A 13,177-nucleotide genomic window follows, 5' to 3' on the forward strand; every position below is an offset into this window, starting at 1 on the left:
TCATACTCATACACTGCTGTGTATGAAATTTAGCTAACATACTGAATTATTCTTTTAACTTGGAGGAGATCTAAAGCTATCTCCAATCTCAAGAAAACAGATTGTTTGTAGCACACTTATTTCCACTCATATGCACTGATGATAAAGCCAGGGAAAAAAAGAAACAGTTTGAGATATCAATACAAGATTCTGGTAAATGATAGCACGTGAAAAGGAGAGCATTTTGCAATATGGTTAATATGTGAAACTACCTTATCTACCACAAGATGCAAGTAATTACAAACTTTTTCAATGGAATAATGTAATTTTTAAGGAACGTTAATAGTTGATGAAACAAGAATTGTTTTAGGTATTGCAAACATCATAAACAAAGAAATTACGAATATACTTTTGTGTTGAGAATAGTCTTTTTCTTGAACTACCGAACTGTTCTGCCCTCACCTGCTAGCTTAGTACTATATTGTTTCAGGATTCTGCTGCCATTTAAACTGCATTAGTGTGTTAGTGGGATGAATCTTTGTAAACACTACTGTATTTTGGCAAAAGAAGCAAATTTTAATGTGGCAACAAGAGAAGTAAGTAAGGTATCACTCAAAAATTGACAGTGATGGTACTTCTCAGAGGAAAAAGAAAAAGGAGTAAGAATCCTAGTGAAAATAAACTGTGGCTTCTGTTGTAATGTTGATGAAGTCCCATTCACCAGTGTATTTTTAATAATGAATGGCTGGGACTGAAACTTGACAATTTTTTTGAGAAATACAAAAATAACTCAATTCGCAGATCTTGTAAATTGTCTGCCAGGGTGAGACCACATTATCAATATCTTTGATGAACTGAAAGATATTTGAGATGAAAAAGTATTGTCCTTCACTCTGTATAGAGTTGGGAATTAAAAGATGATACACTGTGTGCTGTGAATTGTTTCCACATTTCTAAGATCATTGAGATACTGACATTAAATCCTTTGGCAAGTTTCAATCCCAGCCAATAATTATTAGCAATACGCTGGGGTACAGGAGACGGCTGAAATTGCAATAGCAATGGCAGTTTGTTGTCCCCAGGTTTCTTATTCATTTTTCTTCGGGGAAGTGTCATCACTGACAAGTTTTTATTAAACCTATATTCTCTTGGTGGTATGTAAAAGTTGCTTCCTTTGCCAAAAAACAGCAGAGTTAACAAAAATTTATCTTACTAACATTCTTCAATCAAATGCTGGACTGGTCACAGGTGACTGACTACCTATACCATGTCTGTCAAACTAGGCTTTCAAGTCTATAAAACCCGCACATGTGAATTATGTTTCAATTTGTTTGCTCTTAAACCGTAATACTCCAATATTTTTGTAACCATGATTCACAGATGAAGAAAACTACTATAAACCATCACCCTCCCCCACCCACCCACTTACGCATGCATATGTGCACGATTACACACACACCCACACCCTTGGTGCAGATTGAGCATCCTTTAAGCTTTCAAAGCTATATTGTTTAATTTCTGGATCTTGCATATTGACGAGTGAGAATACCTACCAAAAGTAGGAAAAATGGATTACTGATAAATACATAAATTAATACAATTTGAAGTTGTAAATCAAAAAATGTGTAATTGTAGTGTCTTTTAATAGTATAAGATTTTCCTGTGGTTTAGGGAAAGTAACTATGGTTATAAGAAGTGTTTTTTACATTATTTTGCAGTGTAGAAAATAAATATAATAAAAGTGCCCTCAAGATTATAAAATCTAGAAGATCATAGTGGAATGTTATGTTGCTTTCGAAGGTTTTAACCCTACAATGCATTGTCACTCAGTTTCCATTGGTATTTTAAAGCAGCAATAGATTTTTAAGGCTCTATCCTCACAGCAGTGAGATACATTGCTGTATCACCACTTTCAATGGCTGCTTTCATTATTGGCAATTTTCACAGTGTCAGTCTTTTGTGTGGTGTAATCTTTGATGTTGACACTGTACAATCTTAGTGTTGAGTACTGAGTTTTTGAATAATCAGTCATCATTGTTGTAGCTGAAGGTAAGCACTAAAACAGTATGATTTGGTAGCCTAATTTGTATATTTTATATAAAAACAACACTGAACATTGTCTGAAGTCATCACCATTCTATCATGGCAAAAGGGAACTACAATCAGTTAAGGAAATGTCACCAATTGACAAGGAGCTCCTTCAATGTGGGTCTGGGCTTGGTTTTATTGAAAACGCCCAAATTTGTACAGACCAGAATGCTTTGTGGACGACAAAATTTCAATTCCTGCAAAATTTCTGCAACCCACTTGGAAAAAAAAAACATATAACCAAGAAGGATCGAACACCAGTAAACACTGCAATGTCTAATAGGTTGAAGTTACTGACTAATTAAGTTTTTAAACCTGGTCAGAAAATTTGTGCCAAATGTAGACATGAAATGCCCAAAAAGAATCATCCTGCTAGGATAAGCAAGAATCACCATCCACTGAAGATGTGGATGTTGTTGATGCTTGCTTTACTGCTAACACTTCATTATCATCACTTGGAGAATCACTACTAAAGCTTCAACAGATCAGCGAAAGGGATTCAATGGCATACATAAAGTGCAAAGGTCTGCAAGTCAAAGGCAGCATTACTAAGGTAATTGACACAGCTGCTGGTGTGAGCCAAGTAGTTATTGCTCAGATACAAATGGAAGAGTGCCATAAATGTAAAAGTATGGACCCCTTAATTGAACAACTTAAGATTAAACTTCAGACTTCAAGCGATAGCAGTAAAGTTCAAATTTTGACCTTGGCCCCAAATAGCTGCACTACTGAAAAAATGGCTAACGAATTTGCTGTTTAACTAAAATGGTAAAGAAGGCTAGGAAACTAAAGATAGAAGATGGGATTTTGGCAACATCTGCACACCGAAAAGAGGAAAAAGTTCACTGATGAAATAAAACAAAATGTCCTCACTTTCTTTGAAGATGATGAGTTTTCTTGTTTATGCCCAGGCAAAAAGGATTGTGTTGCAGTAAGAATTAATGAGGAAAGATTCACAAGGAGAAATGCCTGCTCCTTTGAAACTTAAAGAAATGGCCTTTGCTTATTGTAAGCAATATGGAAATGAACTAAGCTTCTTAAAATTTTGTGAGCTTAGGCCAAAATGGTGTAGTACCGCTGGTGCTTTTGGGTCACATTCAATATGTGTATGTGCAATTCATCAAAATGTCAAATTAATGTTGGCTTCAGCAACATCCATTCAAGATGACTACAAGGATTTGATGAAAAAAACTGTATGCAATTTGGAATCAAAAAATTGTATGCTACAACACTGTGAGGAACGTCCAGGAAAAATGTGACTAGAGGCTTTTCTTGAAGACTCTTTTAAAGACTATGACCCTGAAGAAACAATGGAACATGAGCAATGGGTCCGTCCTTGCATATGCACATTGGGGACTTGCCAGAGAACTGTTGAAGATTCCATGGAGGCACTGATTTTGTAAATTACCGGTTAAAAAAGCCATCACTTTGTGTCAGAACACCGAAGTTTATATCTTAAGCAGCTAAAAAGAAATCTTGCAGAAAATGAATTAATTATATTGATAGAGTTTGCTGAGAATTATTCATTTGTTGTTCAGGATACTGTGCAAGGATTCCAGCGGGAGAATAGTCAGGCCACATTTCATCCATCTGATGTCTATTTCGATGGCAAAGAATGTTAAAGAGTATTGGCATCCGTATGGTCAGCGACTGTTCTGTCATACTATCACTGCTGTCCATGCCTTTCAAATAAAGTTAACAGCATATATAAAGACAAAGACTGAAAACATTATGAACATTTATTACTTTAGTGATGATTCAGCTGCTCAATATAAGAATTTCAAAAATTTCATCAATTTATGTCTGCACGAAGAGTATTTTGGCATCACTGCCAAATGGAATTTTTTTGGAACAAGTCACAGTAAATTGCCTCATGATGGCATTGGCAGAACAGCGAAAGGACTTGCAGCCTGTGCTAGTCTGCAGAGGGCTTTAGGTAACCAAATATTGACTCCCTATGATTTATTCAAATTCTGTGATGATAGTATTCCAGGCATAAAGCTTTTCTGTGCACCAAAAGAAGAAATTGAAAAAAATCCACCCAGATGAAGAAACAAGGTTTACCACGGGGCATACAGTATCTGGAACAAGAGAAAATCAATTAATTGTAATCAGCTCAGACTAAGCAGAGTTTCCAATGACGATACAGCATTCGCAGTTAACTCCTTCGAAGCAGATGAAGAAATTCCAGCAGTCTCAATTCCAGGTTTACAACCAGGACAGTATGTTACTTGTATGTACCACAATTTTTCGTGGGTTGGAAGCTTCTGAAGTTTCACATGGACAATAAGACGTCCTCATCAGCTTTATGCACCGACACGCCCATGCTCGTTCCTTCTACTGGCCGACTGCTAAAGATACCTGCTGGATTGCTGAACAACAGATTTTCATGACTGTAGAAACCCCATCAACATCGTCACCAGGAGACAATACAGTTATCCACAATCTATCAGTGACGAAATTGGAAATGACTCTTTAATATTTTTGTTCTGGAAATTTTCTGTGTTTTGTACTATAACTGTTTTTATGTCGTGTTACAGCAATGTCTGAAACTGACTTATACACTCAAATAAAAATAATTAATTATGGGACTTAATGAGGAAAATATTTGACTTTTCTATCTTCTCGAAGCGCTAAAATAATAACTTTTGAAATGTATTCTTACTTGTCAAACTGAAAGATCCAGAAATTAAATAATATAGCTTTGAAAGCTTAAAGAATGCTCTATCCAGCTGTGACAAGGAAAAAAAAGGATTGAAGAATAGACAGTTGCGATATTGCCCCCAAAAAATACCCTAAAATTTGCAAGTAGAAAATTTTGGCCAACTTTGCAAATGCATATCTTTTCATCTGGGCATCCAATGCTACTTAAATTTGTTTCATATATAGACATCATGTGTAGGAATAGCCATCTGAAGTTTTGGCACGATTGGCTCATATGAAAAGTAGCACTGGTCGGTCAAACCATGGCTCTCAGAATAGCACGATGAATTTTTTAGCCGCTTTAGAGGATTGGATCTATATTTAGGTAAGGCTAAATCCCTAATTTTTGCCACGGTGTGATTCAGCATAAAAAGTTGTCTGTGTGTATTAAAGCAAATGACCAAATGTTTGCTAGAACTTTTAAAAAAGCCTAGCAAACCTGGCACATTTGCACCTTTGTACAGGATGCGGAGGTGAGTGGCTTCTCTTTAAAATCCCCTAAGAATTCAACCACTGAAGATACTGAACTGAAATTTGGTATGTAGCTACCAAAGACCATACACAACCTCCACACCAAATTTCATTAGATTTGGAGATGGTCAAGTGGGGACCCCTGGTCCCCCTGACGTAGAATGACCCGATAGAAAACGGGAAGAAGAAAATGTTTTGTAAGAGGTTGAAGAAAGCAAGACTGCAGAGACTAGCTTAATTTAAGTCCTAACATGTAGAATGAAGAGCCAGTTACCACTAGGCAGGCAGTTAGCACCTCCGCAGTCTGAGAATGCAAACATTAGATGCTAGATTCTAGATTATACAAGTGATGAAATAATATTTAAATTCTTGGTGTTACACGCAACAGCATGCTACACCTAAACAACAGTATTCTGGACTGTACATATTTAGCATTTTCTAATGAGTAAACACAGAAAATTAAACCCAAATGACAGATCACTTGTATAAAAGGTATGATTTGTCAGTGATGGGGTTGGAGTAATGCAAATGCAATTTTTGAAAAGAAAAACTGCAAATACAGCTTCTGTTATTATACATTAGCTTAAAAAAGTTCAATACTTTGTAAAATTCTGTTTGCTTACTAAATACTTGAATAATTTTAAAATTAATGGGGTAAATCCAACAGCCCCTTTTCTTCTTCTTCTTTTTTTTTTTTTTTTTAAACTGAATGATGCAAAATGCCAAATGGACCTAGTTATGCACCTTTATCACCGAGTGAAGTGGCACTGTGGTTAGCACACTGAACTCGAATTCGGAAGACTAACAGTTCAAATCTGTGTCCCACCATCCTGATTCAGGTTTCCCATGATTTCCCTACACTGCTTCAGGCAAATGCTGGTATGGTTGCTTTAAAAGGGCACGGTCGACTTCCTTCCACATACTTCCCTAATCTGAGGAACCGATGCCCTCGCTGTTTGATCCCCTCCGCCTACTCAACCAACCAAACCTACATCTGTATTGCTTTCATTTCATGCATCTAAGATAGTTGCAAATTTTACTATATGGACCGATTATTAAAAAAAACTGTGTAGTTGAACAATTTCACGGACATATTTGTCTCACATTCCACATGAATATAAAATCACTCGCACTGAATGTATCACAATTGACGCAATTGTTACTTTATGATTCAGTACTAGGTTTCATACTGTCGTACTCCAGCTCAAAAAAAGGATTTCCAAAAGCTAGCCAATTTTCATTCTCTTTTGTGTGTGCCTGTTGGCGATTCAATGAGAGGTCTCCTTTATGTGTAAATATTTCTATTCTGGCAGAACTTTCCTTACTACATTGATACAAGAAACTAATGAAAGTTAAACACAACATCTGTAACTTTTCAAACAGAAATTGTCTGGTTAATATGCACAAATGTAGTTTTACGAGTGAACTCCTAGGTTATGATATAGCCTCTGAAGAGTTGTCTCTATTGTCAACAGGAGAGGTACAAACTTCTCATTTCACGAATTCAGTAATCTGTACTAGGCAGTTTAAACATCTAACATAGAATAAAATAAATTTTATCAATCACTCATCAGCTCCCCGAGACTCAAAAATATCGCAGATACTTGGATCTTACTTCAATGATAAGTAAAATGTGTATCACGTGTTAAATATTGAAAAAGAACAAAAAAGTAAATTTTTTCGCAACAGTGTAACAGTGGAATTTTTGCTTTTATGCCAATTGCGTGTACGTCCTCCGCTAATTCTCTGTGGTCTACTGTCACAATTTAACTGTGTGATCTAACTGAACAGAATTATACCCACTGAACTAAACCAAATGCTTGCATAACTGGCTAGCTGGGAAAGCTATAACTAGATTATAATAAAAAACTGATGGACAATTGTTTATAGGACAGCTGTCATACCAACAAGCAACCACAGGGAATGAATTTGATAGAATCATCTGTTTCGTTCAACACTGTCATCTTGTTCTGCAACTTATGCTGGTTATAGTCAACAACAGAGTACAACTGCAACTACAAATGCAGCTGACAATTCATTTTTGTTGCTTTTTTCCCTTTGCAGCATGTCTACTTCATACAATGTCTAAAGCTAGGGGTCAAATTGTGATGATATGAAATGGCAATGTGAACACAGTGTTGCACATCAACAGGGAGACCATGAACATTTCCGGAATGGCTGAAGCTGTTGCTGATGCAGGCTTACTGCACACTGGTAACAGAGAACATTGCTTGCTTTCTCCCTTCACTGTTATTTTGACCCAAGTATACATAATGTTTTAGAAAGGATCAGCTGAAAGATTTTGATCAGTGGAAAGGGAGGAAGAAAAGTGTTTGCAGTCCTGTTTCTGATGAAGTCATTAAAGAAAGGATACAACCTGGATTTGAAAAGAGTAGATAGCAAATCTGCCACATCTTTTTTCAAAGGCACCATCACATTTGCTTTAAGCAATTTAGGTTAACTGCAGCAAACCTACACCTCGATGGACAGCTAGGGATTTAAACTATCAAGATCACTTGAGAATTGGCACAAGCGAGAAGGGGGCCTTGCGGGGGGGAGGGAGGGGGGGGGGGATGTTCACTATGACACTTGAACCAGATAAGCTACACAAAAGTAAGCCTCTAAACAAAATTCATGTCAACATTTACTATAATATATATACAACTAAAACAAAAAAACATCCTCCAAACTGCTCGAATAAAAATTAATGATAGTGAGTGTCAATCTATAACACAGACAAAAATAATTTTTACAATCACAATGTATCTTTCTTTCACACTAACAAAGTTACACATTAAAATAGTTCTACAATAATATCCCAGCAGCCAACAACCCATTGGCTGGCTGGCTGGGTTGGGGAGGGAGACCAGACAGCGTGGTCATCGGTCTCATCGGATTAGGGAAGGATGGGGAAGGAAGTCGGCCGTGCCCTTTCAGAGGAACCATCCCGGCATTTGCCTGGAGTGATTTAGGGAAATCACGGAAAACCTAAATCAGGATGGCCGGACGCTGGATTGAACCGTCGTCCTTCCGAATGCGAGTCCAGTGTGTAACCACTGCGCTACCTCGCTCGGTCAACAACCCATTGGGGCATTACATAAACAGACATGTCAGGTATGCAGAACTAATTAAACACGTGTCACAAATTATTCTTACAAAAAGAATGACGCTTGACCACAGATGGTTTCACAGGAAACAAAGTAAGAGAACTCATATACAAAGTAACAGGTACAGAAAGAAGGAAGATTAGTGTTTAAAATCCCATTGATATCAAGATCATTACAGATGGAGCGTAAGTTCATAATATTTCAAGAGTGAGATAGGAAATTAGTTGTGACCTTTCAAAGCAAATAGGAAATTGGTTGTGACCTTTCAAAGCAACTCTTCCAATATTTGCCTGCAGCAATTTAGGGAACACACAGAATAGCTAAATCTCTGTGGTTGGCCGGGGTTTGAACCACCTCCCAAATGTGAGGCCAGTGTGTTAACAACTGCACCACTCAGCTCAGTTCTGATATTGATAGTACACACCACAGTTCACCTCCGACCTAGAGCGAGTATTTTACCATGCATTCTGATTGCTTTTAAAGCTTCCAAACTCATTTCTAATGATGAAAAATTTTAATGCACATCCTCATTCAAAATGACATGATTTTGAGAATTTACAAGAAACCATCACTAATCTTATGGCCCAACCAGCCAATGAACATTTTGGAAAGTACTGTTAAGTTCCTTTAATTACTGTGCACTTTCCATCACAGGAGTTCCATCATCATTCATCTCCCCCCCCCCCCCCCCCTCCCTCAAGTGCCAATGCTTCACACCTACTAACAACATCCAGAGTACCTAATAGCACATACAATCAAGATGAAATGAGAATTCAAACCCCCATAAGCTGAAGCTACAGAAACCGGACAATTCTGTCCCTTCACTTGTGAAGAAATCTTAACAGTGTTTTAACATGCCTAGCCAGGAAAAGTTCCAGGGTTTGATAACACCTGCCCTAAATTCCTAATAAACAGTGGGGCAAATATACAAAACTATAGGCAGCTAATTTCTTCACAGACATTGTACAAACCCACAATATACCACAAGAATTTAAACACTTTAAGATAATTGCTAGATTAAAACCTGGAAACCAGCTGACAGCCAATAACCTAGCTATTGGATCTACAAGCTACTAAAACAATTTAACCATAATAGAATCAGTAACAAGTTACTTGCAATCCCTGTGAAACAAGCAGGCTTCCAGCCAAAATAAAGCTGCTTAGGTCAAGTTCTGTACCACACCATTTCTATCAAGCCAGGATTTCAAAGAAAACTTAAAACAGCAGCTGTGTTCATTCACTTATCAGTGGGATTATGATACAGTGTGGAGAGAAATCATTATGTATAAGCTCCTTCACATAATTCCAAGCAAGTTAATTGCCCACCCAGTTCAATAATATCCTAAACGACTGACAGTCCCAAGTGTTTATATGATCCAACACTAGCTCTCCAAGCAAATTCACCACAGGGATAAGTACAAGCTCCAATTCTCTTCAGCATGTGAATTGCAGATGTGCCACAAAACAGAATCAATAAAAGTTATGTCAAAGACTAGGTACTTGCAACAATGTGCACTTCAATTTAACAGTCAGAAGAAATCCTAAAGTAGGCCTAGATGTACTGGGATAGTGCTTTCACAAACAGAGGCTCCAACCGAATGCCACTGAAATGGAGTTTTCCTGCATCCATCTAAATAATAAACTCGCTGGATGATCACTCAACATACAGTTTGAAAACACCACACTTACTCTTAATAAAACATAAAAGAACTTGGAAGTAACACTTGACTATAGGCCTACTTCATCTTACAGAGAGCATCCAACACGACAAACCGAAAAATTGAAAAGATGAGACACCATCATTCGAAAGCTATGTGGTAGAACCTGGGACGCATTGGAATCCATACTATGTCGTTCTACTCTGGGTTTTGTCTTCTCAACAGCTGAATACTGGAGCCCCAGTTTGGCTAACAGCCCATATGCACAAAAGATAAAAGTCCATCTAGATAATACCACAAGAACGATTGCTTGGGCTATCAAATAAACACCTATGAAATGCTTACCAGTAAAGGCTACATTCCACCCCCTCAAATATAAACCATAAATGCTGTCATAAGAGTGTACAAAAAGATCATGGATGCTAAAAACCTACCAATCTATCAAGATGTCAATTATGCAAACTATTATTGACTCCACTTTAGACAACCACCAATAATAACAGCAAAGCTTGTGGTGGAAAACAAGTTCAACTTTACTAATTAACTGACTCAAGAATGGGCTGCATTTACAAAATAACAATATGACTTGTTACCCAAAAACCAAAGGGATTGACTTGCCATGCAAAACAGGGTCAATGCTAACCAGAATTAGAAGATAACAAGGTACATGCAGTGGTCCCCCCCCCCCTTCCCCAATCCACATTATGTGACTGCATAGAACCACAGGTGATCAGAAACATCACAGAAGAAAGCTCTGCAAGATCATATGACTGTAGAGCATACGACATTCCGCCGGCTACTCTAGTCAATAGATACTGTAAATACTCTAGATGTTTGTTTATAATATTATGCTCTACATTTCTTTAATGTATCCAAAAGCCATACAATAAATAAATACATCACCCCTCTCCCTTTCCTCTCCACTTGCAGTAAAAAATTTTATGGCATGCACCATTTAACTTTCTGTATTCATATGTGAACAGGCAAACTGACAAAAATTTGGTTATCAATCAAGAAAATAAAATTATGTGTACTTTATTAACTTAAAGTATGTCTGAGTTAAGAGCTTATAGAAGACGAAATGTAGAGCTCTACAATATCTAGCATCTTGACTAACATATCAATAACAAAAAAGGACATGATACATTGTGCGTCCTCACAGCAACCACAACAAAGAAAAGTTTCAGGGGTGTTTTCATGGCACCATAAACTAATTCTCAGGTGAATAACAACAAAAAGAATAGGCCTATCATAATCGGGTCTCCTGGTAATAATAACAACTTGTTTCAAGTGTATCCTCATCGCCCCATAAAATTATTCTCAGGCGCATAATATATGCATTGCATTAAGACCAAAAAACAAACACAAACACAAACACACACACACACAATCACACACACACACTTGCAGATCACAAATAATAATGCCACACACATCCCTAAAGACTGTGATACAATAAGAGTATGGTTATTACAAAGCAGCAATGAAATGATAATTATGTATTAAGCTGCATAAAACAATACCAGTGCTCTCCATAATCGCCAAGATAAGGTTCATAGGCCGCAATCAAATATTCCAGTCGTATTCATCTTACAGTCATTCTCTTCAATACGAATTACTTTCTCACTCCACGAAACAATTTCTTCTATCCAACAAAAAAGCATATCCCTGCAAAGTAAAGAACAAACTCTTAAATCATGTTGATTGACATGTTGACAAAGAATTAATTAATTATAAGAACTTCTTACTTTTGAGTCCGCTATGGTAGCAACAATCCTACTGCATTATCGAGCACAAAGGAAAATTTGCTATGTGATGTTAGGTATGTATGACTACACAACTTTCACTCGCACGTCCATCTATACTCTGACAAAATTATTTCAGACCTCAGGAACACGACTTGGGTAGTATGCAGTGTACTGCGAGTCACACTGCGAGAGTCAACAACAGGAAGAAACAATTTTAAACACGCTTTCCACGGTTCCCTTCTTACTTCACTGGCACATTACGTTCAGTATTTCGTTACAAACACACGCACTCTTTCAGTTCTCAGAGAAAATTTACTCGCCACTCAACATCAATTATGATCTGCAGATTACGTTTACTGCATTTACACCGCAATATTCGACAGCATATTGTTATAATCCTATTTTCTAAAACACTTCCCCGCCTAAAAGGTTAGTAAAATGGCGTCACAAACAGCAACAACACATCTCCGACCGATGGTGGTGGCATCTTTTATCCAGACCAAACATCGCTTACTAGCAGGAAAACCGAGAGGAGAGAGGTGTTTGCAAACAATTCACTTGAGCTTGTTCGACAGTTTTTGGGTTCAGGATGAATTTTATACCCTATCTTTTGTGACAGACAAAATAAAACAGGGAATTGGGTTAAAAGTTTTAAGAAAATACCCCAATATATTTTTTATCAATGAGCTAATGGCCAAGTTCCATTGCTATACCGTGATGCTTTGCGACAGTGGAATAGCGATAAACATCATATTAAACAGGTCATAGTTCCAGTATAAATATTAGATGCCACTTGCTATCGACATCTTTGAACACACATGCTAATGACAGACTAAGGTTTATAAAAATATTCATTGCACTGCGCCAGTATACGTGTACATATTATATGTTAAAAGACTGCACAATATATATTCTTTATTGCACAAAGTGTGACACAATGTACAATAAACGTCACGGAGATGAATGTAGATACAGCACGGCCAAAATGTCGCTCAAATAATACGATAAATATTTACACCAGTAAATTTCTCGATATAGCGGTAGTTAGTCAAATAAATACACCATAAATTATGGTTGTAGATTTTGCTCAGGGGTGCTATTGCAGAAGCAATCAATATTTATACATGATTATGGGAGGTTTAATTTCTGTTTCCTTTTTAAACCCTTGTGAATATAACTATGTAATTGCTGCAACGATATAGTGGGCTGTACGAATAAAAAAGAGAATAACTCCGGAGAATATTCTCAGAGCAAAAGAACATTGTCTGAGAAAGTGAATAAATAATTCGATTGGACGAGAGAGTTCATTCTCGATGGGTCGGATGAATAAAAAACAGAACATTTTCTCATAGCAAACGAACATTTTCTGAGAAAGTTCTCAGTTTCATATGAACAAAAAATTCGAAGCATATTCTCTCTTTCT

The 13,177-nt window shown here is 37.1% G+C and overlaps 1 protein-coding gene across 1 annotated transcript in view; it reads right to left on the reverse strand.

The window, feature by feature from the left end:
• Positions 1-12,188, reverse strand: part of LOC126442717 (calponin homology domain-containing protein DDB_G0272472-like) — a 38,351-nt gene extending 26,163 nt beyond the window's left edge. The window contains exons 1-2 of the mRNA XM_050090779.1: positions 11,755-12,188; positions 11,530-11,674 (exon numbers count right to left, since the gene is read on the reverse strand). Coding sequence (XP_049946736.1) covers positions 11,530-11,563 — 34 coding nt within the window. The 5' untranslated portion in view covers positions 11,564-11,674; positions 11,755-12,188. The remainder of the gene's footprint in view (positions 1-11,529; positions 11,675-11,754) is intronic.
• Positions 12,189-13,177: the final 989 nt, after the last annotated feature.

The sequence above is a fragment of the Schistocerca serialis genome, chromosome 1 (genome assembly GCF_023864345.2).
Source record: "Schistocerca serialis cubense isolate TAMUIC-IGC-003099 chromosome 1, iqSchSeri2.2, whole genome shotgun sequence".
Classification (NCBI taxonomy): domain Eukaryota; kingdom Metazoa; phylum Arthropoda; class Insecta; order Orthoptera; family Acrididae; genus Schistocerca; species Schistocerca serialis.